At 40.2% G+C, this 18,091-nt stretch overlaps 2 protein-coding genes across 4 annotated transcripts in view; one reads left to right on the top strand and one right to left on the bottom strand.

Moving 5' to 3' along the window:
- CDC37L1 (cell division cycle 37 like 1, HSP90 cochaperone) overlaps positions 1-3,254 on the top strand; it is a 29,140-nt gene extending 25,886 nt beyond the window's left edge. Inside the window, exon 7 of the mRNA XM_055294326.2 lies at positions 863-3,254. Within this exon, the coding sequence (XP_055150301.1) occupies positions 863-964 (102 nt within the window). The 3' untranslated portion in view covers positions 965-3,254. The remainder of the gene's footprint in view (positions 1-862) is intronic.
- Positions 3,255-6,001: 2,747 nt separating this feature from the next.
- AK3 (adenylate kinase 3) overlaps positions 6,002-18,091 on the bottom strand; it is a 34,794-nt gene continuing 22,704 nt past the window's right edge. Inside the window, exons 2-5 of one of the 3 annotated variants that reach the window (XM_055294329.2) lie at positions 17,825-17,944; positions 14,448-14,620; positions 13,381-13,499; positions 6,002-7,931 (exon numbers count right to left, since the gene is read on the bottom strand). In XM_055294329.2, the coding sequence (XP_055150304.1) occupies positions 7,811-7,931; positions 13,381-13,499; positions 14,448-14,620; positions 17,825-17,944 (533 nt within the window). In that variant the 3' untranslated portion in view covers positions 6,002-7,810. Of the gene's footprint in view, positions 8,612-13,380; positions 13,500-14,447; positions 14,621-17,824; positions 17,945-18,091 lie in introns of all 3 variants that reach the window. The other 2 variants (XM_063609209.1, XM_055294330.2) reach the window with 2 other exon arrangements.

Raw genomic sequence — 18,091 nt, 5'->3', positions numbered from 1 at the left:
CTATCCTGTTTGACTACTGTCCTCATTGGTGTTTATTAAATAAAATAAATATAAGTAAAACTAGCAATACATGTGGTAAAAGTCTTAAGTAACTAGCAGATATTCGGAACAATTGAGTAGACAAAATTGAATTGGGGAAGAATTTTCTAAAGTTCTGGGTCTTTAGGGCTATACGCTTATTCATGGTGCTTTAATAATGGTTTTATTTTTGCATTTATTGAGTAAGATTTTATGTTTTCTATTCCCAGTTTTTGAAATTGACAAGCATAACATTTATGAGTTATGCTTGTTTAAAAAATCCCGTTGTTTTATTCTCAGTTTAAAAAATAAGGGTGTAAATACCTCTCAAAAGTGTACAGATTTCTCACTGAGTTTGTTTTAACCTTTGGGAAACCACAATAGACCCTGAAGATAGCCATAATTTTTACCCAGTAAATTTTTTTCTTTATTCAGTTGATTTGCAGTTTTAGTATTTACTGTTGTAATTAGATGGTAATCTTAAAAATGCATTGCTAACTTCAAACCATATTTAAATTATCAGTAGCTGTGTATATATAATCACATGGAAGGTGTAGCCTTGCCTTGTATGATTAAACGGAGAAGAAAGGTGGTATTTGTTAACATTTCTGTTTTTTACATGTATCATTCTTTTATCACATCTCGTAGGTGATAGCATCCTATTTTTTGCTTTATTTTCTTGGGATTCAGCCCAAGTCTGTCTCCAAAGTCCATCTTCTTTCCCACTACTCTACTATACTGCAGAGAAATAGGAATGTGAAACTGAGTATGTATGTATGTACTGTCATAAAACTGGTTATAATGTGTTCTTTTTCTCCCCCCAATCTACCTTCTTTTTCCCCAGAATCCAGATTATCTTCAGTATCCTATCAATACAGCTCTCTGCAGCTTAAACTCGGTGGTACATAAAGAAGATGATGAACCCAAAATGATGGACACTGTATAATTTGGTTAAGACTGCTGAGGCCAAGTGCTATTTTGTTACAAGAAAGGAATAACTTGGCTATTTTCTTGACACTTTTATGGGTGCTGCACTTTATTTTTGTTCGGTTTTTGATGGGAGGGAAAGAGTACTGAAATGTTTTGTAAATTTTTTTTAATGTGCTGCTAGGTTTTTTGTTTTGTTTTGTTCTAAAGAGAGGAGTGGTACCATATGTTGCAGGAAGTCAAACTGGACTTTTTGTGGCTACTAAATTTGCCTTTAATCTTATTGTTCTCAATTTTGGAATCAAGTATGAAAATCTGCACAAATGCAATGTTTACAGGAACTGGTTGATTCTGGGAGGCATCTGCCACAGTCTCTTTTTATATGGGTATGTACGTGTCCTGTTCTACAAACATGATTAAAGATAAAAACACACTTGTATCCCACTGCTAATTTAGCTGTCAAATCTGGTGTTTCATCACATTAAACGCAATAAATCAGTAGTTGGTAATGTACTTTACTAAATAAGTTGGGGGGGTACAATTTTTAAAAGTCTTAACTCTTAAATGCTTGACTTTCGACACCATCAGTTAAATCCTTGACTATAATACAAATTTGATATAAACGTTACATTTACCCTCAAATGATTCTTAAAACTATATTCTTTAGAATTTGATTTTACCCTGCTGACTTTAAGAGTTATAGTAATATCAAACATGATGAGCTAATGTAGATTTTCTTTTTAAATAAGAATAACTTCAAGCTCACTCTTTCTTAACATAGTCTGGGGTCTCTCAGGGAGTAAGTTTTAAAAGAATACTAATGGCTTGTAAGAACAAACGGGAATAATAATCTGATTTTTAAATTTGTGGTTATTGTTTCACTCTCATGTAGCCTTTTAATTTTTTTTTTTTGTTTATTTTTTGATGTAGCCTTTTTAAAAAGGACTCTTAAAAATGATTTTTTTTTTTTTGAAGGCAAGAGAAATCTTTTAGTGCTAACTGCCTTGAGCTGCCAATTACCTATTTCTGAGAATTTGGTGACTCTTATTGGTAATGACGGCATTTACAACATTTGGCATTTCCCCTTTTTCAGCTCAGTTACCACAGAATGCTTCTACGCTTTACTACTTCCTCTGTAAGTCATTTCAATTATGCCAGGCTATTTGATGATTTCATTTATGTAGTATTAGGTAACAAAGCTAATTATGCTATCCTTATTATTGAAGGATTAATCTTATGACTTAAACATAAGCTTTGGTTATATTTGGGTGTAGTCTTTGGCTAAGGACCCATTAAGACTAGTAGCAAACACTTGGAAGGTGGCTAACTGGGATTGGGAATACATGTCTCAACTTGAGAAACCAAATAGTGCTAAGGGACTCAGGATGATCAGACCTGTGACCTTGGCCTCATTTGTATCTTGTTTTAACTGAGGTGATCAGACACTTAGTACCCTAGAAATGGACTGGAATTATTGAATCTTCTTCTGTAACATCACAATCTTCCTGGTTTTCAGAATAAAAGTCTTTTTGTGCTTTTGATATAAATATATACTCTATAATAAAATGTTTGACTAATTTATATAGTAGTGCTTGTCAGCCTGTACTTTTTTTTTTTTTAAACCCATGACCTAGTCGTAGACATTTTTTTCTTTTTGTTCTGTTCTGAAGCAAGCTCTTATTTTTCCCTTTCTACCAAATTGAGAGAATGGGCAGACACAGGAGCCATATTCCCAGTTTCACAGAAATGTTACTTGAATTATTATTTTCCCTTTCCCAGGACTTGCCTGTAAGCATTCAAATTGTTTTGAATTTCATTTTGCCTTCTTTAAGTTAGAGGTATTTAATGACTGAAGACTGGTGGGAGAGAAAGTATCAACAAACTGAGTAAACTATTCTTGAGGGGTACTGAAAAGATGTTCTTTGAAACTGGATTTATATATTTTTACTTGCAAAAGAAAATACTGTGTTTTGAGTATGAAAGTGTGATTGGGTTTGTTGTGGGAACCACTGACTGATGCCATAATTTGCACTTAAAGGCTATAAATTACATAGTTAGCCATACTTTAGTACTAGAAGCAGTAAATTGACATCCTTGAACTAATTCCTACCTTTTTTTTTGTTTCTGAAGAAATAAAAAGTATACTAAGCAAAGGGATAATTAATATTTCAGGTTGGACAATTTACCCTAAACAAACCATGGAAAGTGCAAACACATGAATGAAACATTTTTTTACATCAAAGTATCATCAAAGATTCTTGTTTCATTTGATAAAATTAATATTTGAATAAAAAAATTTTTAAATCAAATAGCTGTCCATTTATTCTCTGTTAACTCAGTGTCATTTTTTCAGTGGTAGTGAAGATAATACTGCCTTAAGATTATTACTCTTAGGTAAATGGGTAACATTCTCTTCCAATTATAACATTAGTGGGCTCTTTTAAATTTTGCCTAATGAGCTCACAATCTCTTATAACTTCTCTTTAGGAAAATCAGGTCCTCCTCTTCTTTCAGACTGGCATATCATATTACCCTTTTAAAAATGAATGAATGGCTGGATGCGGTAGCTCACGCCTGTAATCCCAGCACTTTGGGAGGCCAAGGTGGGTGGATCGTGAGGTCAGGAGATCAAGACCATCCTGGCCAACATGGTGAAACCCTGTCTCTACCAAAAATACAAAAATTAGCTGGGCATGCTGGCGCGTGGCTGTAGTTCCAGTTACTCAGGAGGCTGAGGCAGGAGAATCACTTGAACCCCGTGAGGCAGAGGTTGCAGTGAGCCAAGATGGCGCCACTGCACTCCAGCCTGGCAACAGAGTGAAACTCCATCTAAAAATAAAAATGAATGAACATGCTGCCCAGAGAACATGAATCTGTTTTAGTAAGTGGATTTTCTAACAGGACGCAAAAAGCTGATTGTAGGTTTAGGCAAGGTGATCCTGAAGTTAACCTTGGGGTATTTTCAGAGAACAAAATGTCAGTTTACTTTTCTAAGTCAGTCATGTATTTCAGTTCTTAAATTGGTGTGGGACAGAACCGAGGTACTTGTCTGGGTTGAGGTTGGGCTTTCCATTTCAATTTTGCCATTATAGCAAACATACTTTTAACAAAACCCTTAAATCCATCCATTTCTCATCTGTAATGGACATGTGTATACAATTGCATAGTTCTGAGAAGTTGATTTATCTGAAAATTACTTGCTCACTATGTGAGCCAAGGGGGTTGGGAGGGGGACACAAGGGTGAATATAAGTTCATTATGGATTGTTTACCGTCTAATATGAAGTGAAACCATTCTCATAAGCTTTGAAGAATTAGACTTGTTTGATCTTCTCTAAATAGAGAAAATGATTTTTAAAATGCCCACATCTTTCACATAGTTAACAGCACGATTCTTCATGTTATTTACACATCCGACATTTAACTTGGAATCCTTTAGAAAAAGATGACACAGTGCTGGACTGATTTACACTTAGGCATGACAGTTTATTCAGTGCTATATATGGAAAAATCAGTGTTTATATCATTTAGTGAGCTAAAAACTAAAAAGCAGGAGGGGGATAAGGGCTCTACAAAGCATACTGGCTTTTATCAGAAGCTTTAAGCACAGCTACACTATTGTAACTGTTTAAAAATTTTTTAATCCTAACTTCCAAGATGAAAATCTTTAACTGCAAAGATAGGAAAGCTATTATCAGGGCCTGAGGATTTATTTTTATTTTTATTTTTATTTTTTCGTCAATGAGAAGACACAACATATTCTAAAATACAAATTCTTGCTGTTGGTTGCAAGTATAGCAATTTAACATAACTTGAGATCTATAATTACAATGATTTGCTGTTAGTATAGGGCAGTTTTGTCACAAGTTATGAGGATCCAAAATATCTTGCTAGAATGCCATTATATATAGCTGGGGGAAAAGTAGTCACCAGGTGGGGTTTAGAAATTTGAGCCAGTATTTAAACTATTTGAAATGGAACTGACAGAAATTTCTGGATGGTGCTAACAACTGCCAGTTTGCATTTCCCACAGTACACTCTGCTTACAAAAGGTATAGCAAAATAACTTTTACTCTATAAAATAAATGGGTTGAGGTGCTGTTCTCACTGGCTTTTTTTGAGACGGAGTCTCCCTCTGTTGCCCAGGCTGGAGTGCAGTGGCACGATCTCGGCTCACTGCAACCTCTGCCTCCCAGGTTCACGCCATTCTCCTGCCTCAGCCTCCTGAGTAGCTGGGACTACAGGCGCCCGCCACCACGCCCGGCTAATTTTTTTTTTTTTTTTTGTATTTTTAGTAGAGACGGGGTTTCACTGTGTTAGCCAGGATGGTCTCGATCTCCTGACCTTGTGATCCGCCCACCTTGGCCTCCCAAAATGCTGGGATTACAGGCGTGAGCCACTGTGCCCAGCCTCTCACTGGCTTTTAACAAAAGTATAGTAGTTTCTCCTAGCCATGGCATTCAACTCCATACATGTATTTCCATGTGGTACATAAATCTTAATGATGGTCATTACAGAATTATGTTTTTGGGTGGGAGCAGTGGCTTACACCTGTAATCTCAGCACTTGGGAAGCTGAATTGAGAAGCACTTGGGAAGACTGTCTGAGGCCAGGAGACTAGCCTGGGCAACATATCGAGACATTGTCTCTACAAAAAATAAAATTAGCCAGGCATGGTGGTGTATGCCTGTAGTTTCAGCTACTTGGGAGGCTGAGGTGGAAGAATTGCTTGAGCCCAGGAGTTCAACGTTACAGTGACCCAATTATGCCACTGCACTCCAGTCTGGACAACAGAGTGAGGCCCTGTCTAGAAAAAATAAAGAAAAAAGTTGTATTACAGTCATATGCATTCCTAAAGTAATGAATGTATGTGCAAAACTTTGGGCTAAGTGTTTTGGGGGTGGGGAGGGAATGGTCACAGGAAATAAGTCTTAATTCTCATAGCCATGTTCTTCCACTCCTTACTGTGATTTCCAAATCCCCTAAGGGTATCATGAAGGCCAGCATGGCTACCATAGCAGGAGATGAAGTACTGCATGAACTGAAACCAGCCTATGGACTGTTTTAAGATCATTTATTAGAACAGTCATTCAGAAGCCATTGAGACATCAGGCAGCAGAAAGGAAGGTGGGATGGAGCAGGCCCTGTGAAGGACCAAGGACAAAGTAATAGCCACAGTTATGAAATTTCATTTTATTCTGATAAAGACTAATGTATGCTTGATAATCTAGTGATAATCCGTAAGTTTGGTATTTCACAACATTTTTTAGAAAGCACATAAGATCAACATTCAAATAAGGCATTATAGAGAGTTTTATAAAGAATCAAGTGTTTACTATAATTCTTTTAAAAAACCTTGGTTCATCTTGAAAGATCGATGAATTTTTTAAATATCAGAAGAAAAGGGAAACAAAATTTTCCCCCCAAAATACGTAAGAACCACTTACTGGCACTTGTAGTTTAAGTACCTGGGAAAAAAACGGAACAGATTTTTAAAGGCAATAACAGCTTGTAAGACGGCTTGTTTCATTTGATTTGGCACCAAGTAAAGTAAGAGTAAATATGCCATGGAAGACATAATCAAGTTTTTCCTCCACCTCTCATATTTCCCCACTTCTACCAGACCACACAGTACATCAGCAACCATCCTTTAGGTTCCAATTTTTAAATGGCTGCTCAGATGACACCAATAGAGTTCTTTCTCCTTAAAATATTGTGGCAGTGAATGCTAACAGGTATTGATCAGGAACATCCTTCAGGAAACTCACTTACTTTCCTGGTCCTTGTTAACCTATCATGTAAATTCTTTTTATTGGTACACCTGTTTAACTAATTATGATTGATTGCTATTTATGCCAAGGGTGCATTTCCCAGGCATGCCTCATCTATTTACTAACGACAAAGTATGCTTACTTTATCTACATAGTGCCATGGGTTTTCTCTTTTTTCTTTTCTTTTTTTTTTTTGGCGGGGGAGATGGTACTATAACTTGTTATTTATCCAGGCAGATCATACATTTGGATCAAAAAGAAAAACCAGCAAGTAGATCCTAAAACACATTTCTTAACCTGAGTCACATCTGAAAACATAGACTTTAATTACATTTTGTTGAAAATTCATTCAACTTTGGTGCTTGTAAAAGCACTTATGTCAATTTTTGACATAAATCATAACCCTCAGTACATAGGTATTTTCAAAGGAAACAAGTCATCTTAAAGTAATATTTTTCTATATGCTAATTGATACATTTTTATAGCAAATTGAAAATTGAGTAAACCGAAAATATGCTTAACAACAAAATAAATAGAGCATATACGGTTAACATATACATTTCTTAGTGTAAAGGCAGCAGTGAATTTGTGTCTCACAATAAATCTGTAAATCCAGTTGCTTTCTTTCTGGAATTTTATATAGTGTCTCACCATGTTCCATAATGCTGGAAATGTCTTTTTTGGCATCAATCTATGCAAAAATTTCTGATTACGTATTTTCTCCAAATGACATGTAACTTTTTTTAACTTTTCCAGAAAAATATGGAAACTTTATCAACCACTTGTTAACTGAACAAAAAGTTAGATTACTACCAAATGCTCTTTTAATTTTGCTCTAACATGTTTTAAAAGTTCAGACATCGCTGATGTTTTTGAGGATAACTGCATACAACACACTGGATGATTTCAAAGGATGAATCTTAGTATCCGAATCATTTTGCACATCCTTAGCATCCAGAATAAAATCAGTAGAAATAAAAGTAATAAAATTTTCAAAGAATTCATACATACTAGAAGTCTTAGGAAAAGCAGCTTCTAAATGCAAGGACTAGGAAGTTTGCCCATCTTACTATTAATAGTTACACACATTTCTCCTCATGGAGTAACTGAAGCTTTCTGGCTTGTTTGTGGAACTTTAGTTTGTAGGAAAGCATATACATAGGGCCAAATCTTGTTGGTTTCTGTTCCGGAGAATGTTTCCAGCACCCCTTTTTTCCTAAAGATGAAACAAAACCAAAACAAACAAACAGAGGTCTGAGTCTTCCTAATAAGCTCTTTCAAAGCCTTTCTGTAAATGATGACAATGTAGACATAGGAGTCTTGGTAAGCATAGGTTTGTGTAATCAGGAGAGAAAGGCACTTGGCTGGGCATCGGAAAATTTAGGTTTTAGTTTCAGTTGTGCTCTCCGGCTTACAAAAATGGGTGCTTAAAAAAATAACAGCACCTATCATTTATTTTATTTATTGAACATGCACTGTGTGTCAAAGGCTGTGCTACATGCTTTACATATTATAGTTCGTTTAATCCTTTCCAAAGCTCAAATTTTCTTATTTTACTAATAAAATCATCCCTTTGTAATGTAACTTAGCCCAAATCACCAAGTTCGTAGTACATTTCCAAACAGAACCTATAAGATACCAGAACACCCGTCAGCTTTTTTTTTCTACTTACTCCTTTGCAAAAGCTACTTTCTAATACTTGAGTATCTTTCCTTTTTGCCTAGGCCAACATTTATTTTCTCCTCTATTCCACTCTTCTGAATATTAACAGAAAGGGGAAAAAAAAGTGTTGGTTTTATTGGGTTTCCTGTTGACTGTCTTCATTTCTTCCCAGGCAGATATGTCTAGCTTGTCACTAGACCAGCAGCCAAAGTCTACTTTATTTACTCCAGTTTCCTGTGGATAATATGGTGAGGAGTGAGATCAGAATCCTGGGGTTGCTTTTCAAGCCACACAGATTCCCTCCAGAGATTCTGGCCTTCCTCTTGCTAACACCCCTCCTCTAGCCCATGCGTACACCTACACATATACACACCTACACATATACACACCTACACATATACGCCTACACATATACACCTACACACATATGCACTGGTTTAAAGGCTGCATAAGGACAACCTAAGAACTCTGGTTTATTACTTTGTGAAAACAGGATCCCTCATACCTCTGTAGCCCTTCTTACTAGGTTTTCAGGGGTTTCACTAAGGACAGAAGCATTCTTTTCTTGACACCTCATAAAATTTGCTACAGTTAACTTAAATAACACTCACTGTTTTCTCGGTAAGAAACATATGCTAAGGAGGGAAATTATGCAAATACAGCATTCTTGGGATATTAGAAACCCTCTGCTTCTAAATTCACCGGCACCTGGTACAGCTTTCAAGGGAACAAGCTTCTTTTTTTTTTTTTTTTTTTTTTTTTTGAGACGGAGTCTTGCTCTTTCACCCAGGCTGGAGTGCAGTGGCGCAATCTCGGCTCACTGCAAGCTCCGCGTCCCGGGTTCACGCCATTCTCCTGCCTCAGCCTCTCCGAGTAGCTGGGACTACAGGCGCCCGCCACCACGCCCGGCTAATTTTTTGTATTTTTTAGTAGAGACGGGGTTTCACCGTGGTCTCGATCTCCTGACCTTGTGATCCGCCCGCCTCGGCCTCCCAAAGTGCTGGGATTACAAGCGTGAGCCACCGCGCCCGGCCAGGGAACAAGCTTCTAAACTGTTGTAAGCCTCTTGAAGAGCCACTTTAAAAATCAAGCCAGTGTCACAAGTGGGTTAATTACTGAGGGCACAATTGCAGACGCCTATTCGATCCTAAAGGGCACAATTGCAGACGCCTATTCGATCCTAAATCGTGGGTGAATATTTGTCATTTTAATTTCTGTGTAACAAAATGGAACCAGCTTCAACAATTGGTCCTCCAAAGAGTAAAGGCATCATGTTGTTTGGAAACACAGACCAATTACTCTATAATGTCCCACAGCTAAGAGGTTTTTTTAAAACAACCAACAATACAACTGTCAGCATTTTTAAGTAACAATGCTGACTATTACTAACATTCTTGCAAATAAACTTTCAGTTTTCAGTCAAGTCTCCCCAGAGTTCTATGTGTGGGAGCTGAGAATGAAAAGACTGAATTAGGCCAGGTGTAGTGGCTCACGTCTGTAATCCCAGCACTTTGGGAGGCCAAGGAGGGTGGATCACTTGAGGTCAGAAGTTCAAGACCAGCCTCGCCAACATGGCGAAACCCCGTCTCTACTAAAAATACAAAAATTAGCAGGGCGTGGTGGCACGCACCTGTAGTCCTAGCTACTGGGGAGGCTGAGGCATGAGAATCGCTGGAACCTGGGATGTGGAGGCTGCAGTGAGCTGGGATGGCACCACTGCACTCCAACCTGAGAGAGAGTGAGACTCTGTCAAGAAAAAAAGAAAAGAAAAGAAAAGAAAAGAAAAGAAAAGAAAAGAAAGAGAGAAAGAGAAAGAAGGAAAGAAAGAAAGAAAGAAAGAAAGAAAGAAAGAAAGAAAGGAAGAAAAGAAAAGCTTGAATTAACGGCAAGAGGCAGCAAAAGCCAGAAGCAGCCTAGAAAGACTTCTAAAATATCTCCTAAGACAGGGACCCGTGTCATTCACTTCATCTTCACAGCCTTCCTCAACTTCCCTTACTACTTTTTTTTTTTTTTTTTAAGACAGGGTCTCACTCTGACACCCGCGCTCTGGACTGCAGTGGTGCAATCATAGATCACTGCAGTCTCAACCTGCTGGGTTCAAGCAATCCTCTGACCTCAGACTCCCCAGTAGCTGGGACTATAGGCATGTGCCACCATGCCTGGCTAATTTTTTTTTATGTTTTGTAGAGACAGAGTTTCACCATGTTGCCCATGCTGATCTTGAATTCCTGCCTCTTGGATCCTCCTGCCTTAGCCTCCCAAAGTGCTGGGATTACAGGCATAAGCCACTGTCCCAGGCCCCTTCACATATTTTGATATTTTGACAGAACAAATCCCAACAACCCCTGGTACTTCACTGCTTTGGGGGATTATCATTCATAGCCTTGCAGTGGTGGTGTTATCCGCCCAGCAACAATGCATTCTCCCTTCCTCTGGTTACTTTTGGGAAACAACCTCTCCACCAAACTCAGTCGACGAGGTTCAGGAGAGACTGTCCCCACTCCCCATCTTCAAGGATGGACATGATCAGAGCTAATTGGTGCCAACCCCAAGACTTTTGCTGGCAAAAGAGTCTCTTTGCTGCTGGGGTTTCTGACTGGTAGGAGGTAAACTGGAAAGTTGAGGGGCTGCTACACAGGGAGGGCACACCTGAGACTGAAGCCAGCACAGGACAATGGAGCTGAGTGACAGAGGCCTGATGATAGGTGTTTTTGAACACCTGGACCCACCCATCTATCTTTGACTTTTTAGTTAAATTACCAACAAATTCCCCTTTTGCTTAAGCTGGTGTGAATTAGGTTCTTAGTTAATATAAGCACATATCACACTGTATAATAAATACTGTTTACCCAGCTCCCCACCTCACCCACATACACAGCTTCTTGGAGCCTGACAGGGACTGGATCTAATTGTCCATGTGGACCAAGGGCCTAGCACAGTGTCAAGAGAGTAAACAATAATTGCTGACAACGAATGATTTAACAGACACCAGGGCTGTTGTAGGACTTTCCAGGATCTCTCACTTAATTCCTTTAACAACCCTATAAAGCAGATGCTATTTAATATTACCTGATTTTACAAATAAGGGATCTGTGGTATGGAGGTTAAATAGCTTGCCTAGGGCAAAAGAGACGGTAATTTTCAGAACCAGCCTCATTAAACAAATGACAAAATTATAGTAACAGCTACTATAAAAAATGGTTTGCCAACCTTGTAATTTTATGCTCCAGAAACAATTACAATGGTTTGAAAGGCCAGGCATTGTGGCTCACACCTGTAATCCCAATGCTTTGGGAGGTGGAGGCAGGAGGGTTGCCTGAAGCCAGGAGTTTGAGACTAGCCTGTGCAACATGGCAAGAGCCCCAGCTCTAAAAAAATTTTTTTAATTGGCCAGGTCTGGTGGCACGGGCCTATAGTCCTGCCTACTTGGGAGGCTGAGACAGGAGAATTGCTTGAGCCCAGGAGTTCAAGGCTGCAGTGAACTACGATAGAACCACTGCACTCCAACCTGGGTGACAGAGTGAGACCCTGTCTCTAAAATAAATAAATAAATAACCGTTTGGAAACTATTGCTTCAGATTTTTACTGCATACATACCCTATTACAACAGCAATAACAATAGCCAACATTTCTATAGTGCTCTCTATGTGTCAGGCACAGTTCTAAGAGTTACCCATATTAATCTTTCAAACCTTTATTCTCTTCCCTAATTTATAGAGGAAACAATAGGCAGAGGTTAAGCAGAAGGTGAAGGTGAAGATGGTAAGCTGGGACTTGAACTTAGGTATTCTAGCTCCAGAGTCTGTGTTCTGCCCAAGATACTGTTCTGCGTTGATCAGGATCGGTATTCAGTAAGTACATAAATGAAAGGGGAGGCAGGAAGGTTCAGTAAGAAAACTGGACTATTTCTTAGCCTAAGTCAAATACTCATTCAGTACAGTTCCTATACGTGTTGCAGACAAAACAAGAGCAGACAAAACAATGTTAAAATGTAAGCTTTTAAAGACTGCTAGCCAATTACATAGTCTGAGGGATTACTGCCATCTGAGATTCTTCCACGCCACAGCAACCTGTATTGGCAAATGTGGTGGGCAATATTAAGTTTCCCTCCCCAGCATTCATTCCAGCCCTGCCTCCGCTACCGACAATTCCCAGCTTACAATGGTTCAATGCAGGATTTTTCAGCTTTATGATGATGGTGCGAAAGCAACATGCATTCAGTAGAAATTGTACCTCGAGCACCTGTACAACCATTCTGCTTTTCAATTTCAGTACAATATTCAGTAAATTATGTGAGATATTCAACACTTTATTACAAAACAGGCTTTGTGTTAGATGATTTTGCCCAACTGTAGGCTAATCTAAGTGTTCTGAGCACGTTTAAGGCAGGCTAAGTTATGGTGCTTGGTATTTTCAAATTACAATGGATTTATCAGGATGTAATTTCATTGTAAATTGTGGAACATCTGCACATAGCACAGTATGGGTGAGACTGTCACACCACCAACTCTAGATGTGGACTAGTCAGTGTAATCAGTGTAATCCTTCCCACCCCAATGACTGGTTCTGCAGTAGACAGTAACCCAAGCCTGTAACAGTTAGTGCCAGGCATTCCCTGACTGCAGTTCAAGTTGGCTCCATCGGAGTGGTGCTCTGGGCTTCTATTCACTGGAGGAAAGGTTACCCCTCAGCCCTTCATAGAAGAGGAAGCCCTGGCTGTTTCTGCAAATGCCTGCTACCATGCAGGAAGCCTAAGGACAAGCCAATACACACACAGGAAGGCAAAACCAAGAGAACGGCTACACTGATCAAACCCAGGTGGGACTGAAGCCCAACCTACCTTCTGGACTTCTGTTACACAAGCTAATGTATTTCCTTCATTACTTAAGCCCATGTGAACTGGGTCGTTCGGCATTTTAGCATTTCAGCTGTAGAGGAAGGAAAATCAATACTAGACTTAGTGCACCATTATGCAAGAGAAGTTCTGAAAAGCAGAAACTCACTGGTAATATTCCAGGACTGGCTTTGTTTGGTCTTCATAAGCCTTTAGTCTCTTGTTAACCGTCTCTGGTTTATCATCCTCACGCTGAATGAGAGGCTCCCCAGTCAGGTCATCAATGCCCTAAACAGGATTAGAAGAGACTAGTATCAGGTATCATATTTCCAAAGGATATTTTCATAAGCAGTTCAATTATTTTTAAACAGACATCTCTGTGCAACTGCCAAGCACAAAAATGTGCTAACTTTCAAATAAATGGAATCCAACTTCAAGACAGATCATTCCAACAGAAACAGGGGACGCCAGTTTCATTTCCACAGTTATCAGTCACTTTAGCCTTAGAGTAAAACCTTTTCTTTTTTTTTTTTTTCTTTTGACACAGAGTCTCGCACAGTCGCCCAGGCTGGAGTACAGTGGCGCGATCTCGGCTCACTGCAAGCTCCGCCTCCTAGGTTCATGCCATTCTCCTGCCTCAGCCTCCCAAGTAGCTGGGACTACAGGCGTCCGCCACTACGCCTGGCTAATTTTTTTGTATTTTTAGTAGAGACAGGGTTTCACCGTGTTATCCAGGATGGTCTCGATCTCTTGACCTTGTGATCCACCCGCTTCGGCCTCCCAAAGTGTTGGGATTACAAGCGTGAGCCACCGCACCCGGCCTCTTTCTTTTTAATTTAGCAGGACTCAGTTGGCTGTAAAAGGTTTTCTAAGCAGCCTCTAAGTAAGTTCATATATATTCAAAAAGATTCAGCTATAAACTGGGGATTTCAACTGCAAGTCCTAAATAAACCAACGTGTCATGAACCTCTATCAGCCCAACTCCTAACACACTCCTTGGCAGAGTAGGAAATCAACAAATGTTTTTGAATGAGTAACAAACCCCTGTTGCTCCTGGGGCACCTTTAGCACCAAGCTCAGTGGACTAGATCAGTCAACTATACCAAGTAACCTGAGAATATACCCTCAGGAGTTTTGGTCAGTCAGAGGATTTCCAAGTTCACTAAACTTATGTCTGTTAGGGCAAGAGGACTCAGGGACAGTCTGCTATGTGACAATTCCACAACAACTACTCACCACAGTTTTGGGAGGGTTGAATTCAATGTTGTAGACTCGGCCACTGGCGGGATGAATCCAGCGAGCAGTAAGGCGTTGTTTAATGACCTCAAAGGGCACATTCAGGTTGATCACTGTGTCAATCTGATAAGCTCTATCTAGGGCTTCTGCCTGTGGAAGTGTCCTTGGAAAACCTTTATAAAGTAAAAAATAAAAAGAAAAAAGAAAGGAAGTACGGGGTGGGGGTGGGGGGCAGGTGGCAAGAGAAGAAAGAAAAAGAAAGAATTAATGTTGGACAATCTGAACAAAAGGAATGAGGCTCACCAGGCAGGCTGATCACAGCTGCAGTGCAACTGTAATGGTTACCTGTCAACTTGACTAGGGCATGAGTGCCCAGATATTTGGCAAATATTATGCTGGGTATATCTGTCAGGCTGCTTTTCTTATTCAATTATCATGTAAATAGGCAGACTGACAAAGTACATTGCCCTTCTTAATATGGGTGGGCCTTATCTAATCAATTTTAAGGTCTGAATAGAACAAAAGGCTGACCATCACCCAAATAACAAAGAATTCCTCCTGCCTGCTACCTCTTACAGGGACACAGGACTTTTCCTGCCTTTAAACTCAAACTGAACTCATGATCTTCACTCAAATTCCAGGGGCTGGCCGGGCCCAGTGGCTTACGCCTGTAATCCCAGCATTTTGGGAGGCCGAGGAGGGCGGATCACCTGAGGTCAGGAGTTCAAGACCAGCCTAGCCAACATAGTGAAATCCCATCTCTACAAAAATACAAAAATTAGCCGGGCATGATGGCAGGTGCCTGTAATCCCAGCTAGTTGGGAGGCTGAGGTGGGAGAATCGCTTGAATCCGGGAGGGGAGGTTGCAGTGAACCAAGATCCTACACCATTGCACTCCAGCCTGGGTGACAGAGCAAGACTCTTTCTCAAAAACAAACAAACAAACACTCCAGAGGCTATTTCTGAAATATGACAAAATGAAACTAAAGTCCAGCTAAAGGAAAACTATTAATGCAAAAGGACAAAACCCTAACAGATAAACAGATGTGTTACATAGCTAAACAATGTGGTTCAGAAACAGAGAGACAGGCAAATGTACCTGAGGAGTAAATTCAGAAATACACCCAAGCATACTAGGGAATTTAAAATAATACTTTGATCACAAACTTTTGACTTTGCAATGTTGTTACTAAGGACATTTTGTCCAGAATACCAGAAAAAAATTAAAATTAGTAGAAATTATATATTTTCAAAAATGACAAAAGTTAGGCCAGGCATGGTTGCTCACACCTGTAATCTCGGCACTTTGAGAGGCTAAGGCAGGAGGAGGACTGCTTGAGTCCAGGAGTTTGAGACCAGCCTGGGCAGTATAGCAAGACCCCTTCTCTATAAATAACAATGACAACAAAATTAGCAGGGCGTGGTGGTGCATGCCTATGGTCCCAGCTACTCAAGAGGCTGAGGCAGGAGGATCGCCTGAGTTCAGGAGGTCAAGGCTGCAATAAGCCATGATGACCCCACTGCACTGCAGCCTGGTGACAGAGCAAGACACTGTCTCCAAAAAAAAAAAAGTGACAAAGGTTAAAACTGCACATGCATAATTTGTTAGAACAAAGATATTGTCTGAAAAATTACATTTTCTTGTTAACAATGAAATGTGGAAAAATTTGCCAGTGACCTAGACCTTACAATGTGCTAAAGTGACAATGACAATGACTAAAACTATACCCAGGAAACCTGGATTTGGGAGAAATGATGGCCCTTTCCTGGGCAGCATCACCAGCCTACCTTAGTTTACCTTGTTCCTGCTGCCAAAGATAACCTGTCTCTCCACCCGTGTAATCCTACTCATTCCTCAAGACCTCCCACAAACCGGAATGTTTTCCAGCCCCTTCCACCTCATAAAGAAGCAAGACTTTTCATTAAACTTTTTAAAACAAAATTTTGAATTCTAAACCATGCAACATATTTTGTTTCAAAAAGGAGAAGACGCCAGGTGCGATGGCTCATACTTGTAATCCCAGCACTTTTGGAGGCTGAGGTGGGCAGATCACTTGAGGCCAGGAGTTTGAGACCAGTCTGGCCAACATAGTGAAACCCTATCTCTACTAAAAATACAAAAATTAGCCACGTGTGGTGGTGGGCACCTGTAATCCCAGCTACTCAGGAGGCTGAGGCAGGAGAATCACTTGAACTGAGGAGGAGGAGGTTGCAGTGAGAGGAGATTGCACCATCGCACTCCAGCCTGGGCAACAGAGCCAGACGCTATCTCAATTAAAAAAAAAAAAAAAAAGTGCCTACTTCTCCACTACATTACTCTCTGTTCACATCAACTTCTTTTTCTTTTTCTGAGACAGAATCTCACTCTGTCACCCAGGCTGGAGTGCAGTGGCGTGATCTCGGTTCACTGTAGCCTCTGCCTCCCGGTTCAAGCAATTCCCCTGTCTCAGCCTCCCGAGTAGCTGGGGTTACAGGTGTGCGCCATCATGCCCGGCTAATTTTTGTATTTTTAGTAGAGATGGGGTTTCACCATGTTGGCCAGGCTGGTCTCGAACTCCTGACCTAGGTGATCTGCCCACCTCGGCCTCCCAAAGTGCTGGAATTAAAGGTGTGAGCCACTGCCTCGGGCCCACATCAACTTCTAATTTACCTCTGAGCACTTGTATCTGGGCTTATCCAAGTTTTTGCTTACTTGTTTACTACTTGCCTTCTACTAGAATGTACTTTCCACAAGGACAAGGACTTCAGAACCTTCTTAGATAAAGCAAGCAAGTCAGGGCTGCAGGGCTTGGCAAGGGCAGCACTGAGTGCACGCATGCCTGTGTGCGAAGGTGGGTGAATGGGGTTGAGTAGGAGAGAAGACTAGATTAGCTATCCTCTTCCAAAAAAGGGTATTATGACTCAGATCTTCTTGAAGAAAAGGCTTATCCCAAGTTTATCCTAGTTTTAGTGAGAGCTCAGGATCAACTGAAACAAACCTCTTTTGTGTCCTCTCTATATTAACAAAACTAAAAATCAACGTACCCTCAAGGATTCTGCCACACCTCTGGCTAGGGAAAGTTTACAGCTTATTGTAAATTACTCTTGGGTCTTGCTTCTTCTGTGGTGATCCTCCCACATCACAAAATATTCTCAAAGAAAAGGGAAAGGAACTAAAGTTACATCTGAAGGGAGCTTAGAAATCATGCAGTTCACTTCCCTCTTTCCATTTGGATATAGAACTGGTCCCAGAGAAGATGACTGGTTTCAGGATAGTCCCAAGCACTCCTCTCCCCAAACCACCATCCTTGACGTCTGTCTGAAGCCAATGAAATGCTCATTCTCCTGCCAGCACTCATTATTTTGGGCAGGTGAAATGCTCAGGAGACTCCACTTACCATCCAACAGCCAGCTATACTGGGTGAGATTTTTCAGCTCATGAAGGGCCAGCCGAGTCATGACATCATCTGGGATGAGTTTCCCTTGGTCAATGAAAGCCTTGGCTAACACGCCAATTTCTACAGCAAAGGGGGGAAAAAATCAGTAAGTGCATTTGTTTTATCCCATTCCAGGCACCTCGGAACGAGTTGACTAAAGGGGAAGTCTGAATGGCATACTCATCTGAAAATGTGCATCATCAACTTTTCTGATAAAAACAAAGGTTA

This window comes from Symphalangus syndactylus, chromosome 9 (genome assembly GCF_028878055.3).
Source record: "Symphalangus syndactylus isolate Jambi chromosome 9, NHGRI_mSymSyn1-v2.1_pri, whole genome shotgun sequence".
NCBI lineage: Eukaryota > Metazoa > Chordata > Mammalia > Primates > Hylobatidae > Symphalangus > Symphalangus syndactylus.
This window is presented reverse-complemented; position numbering and strand designations above follow the sequence as displayed.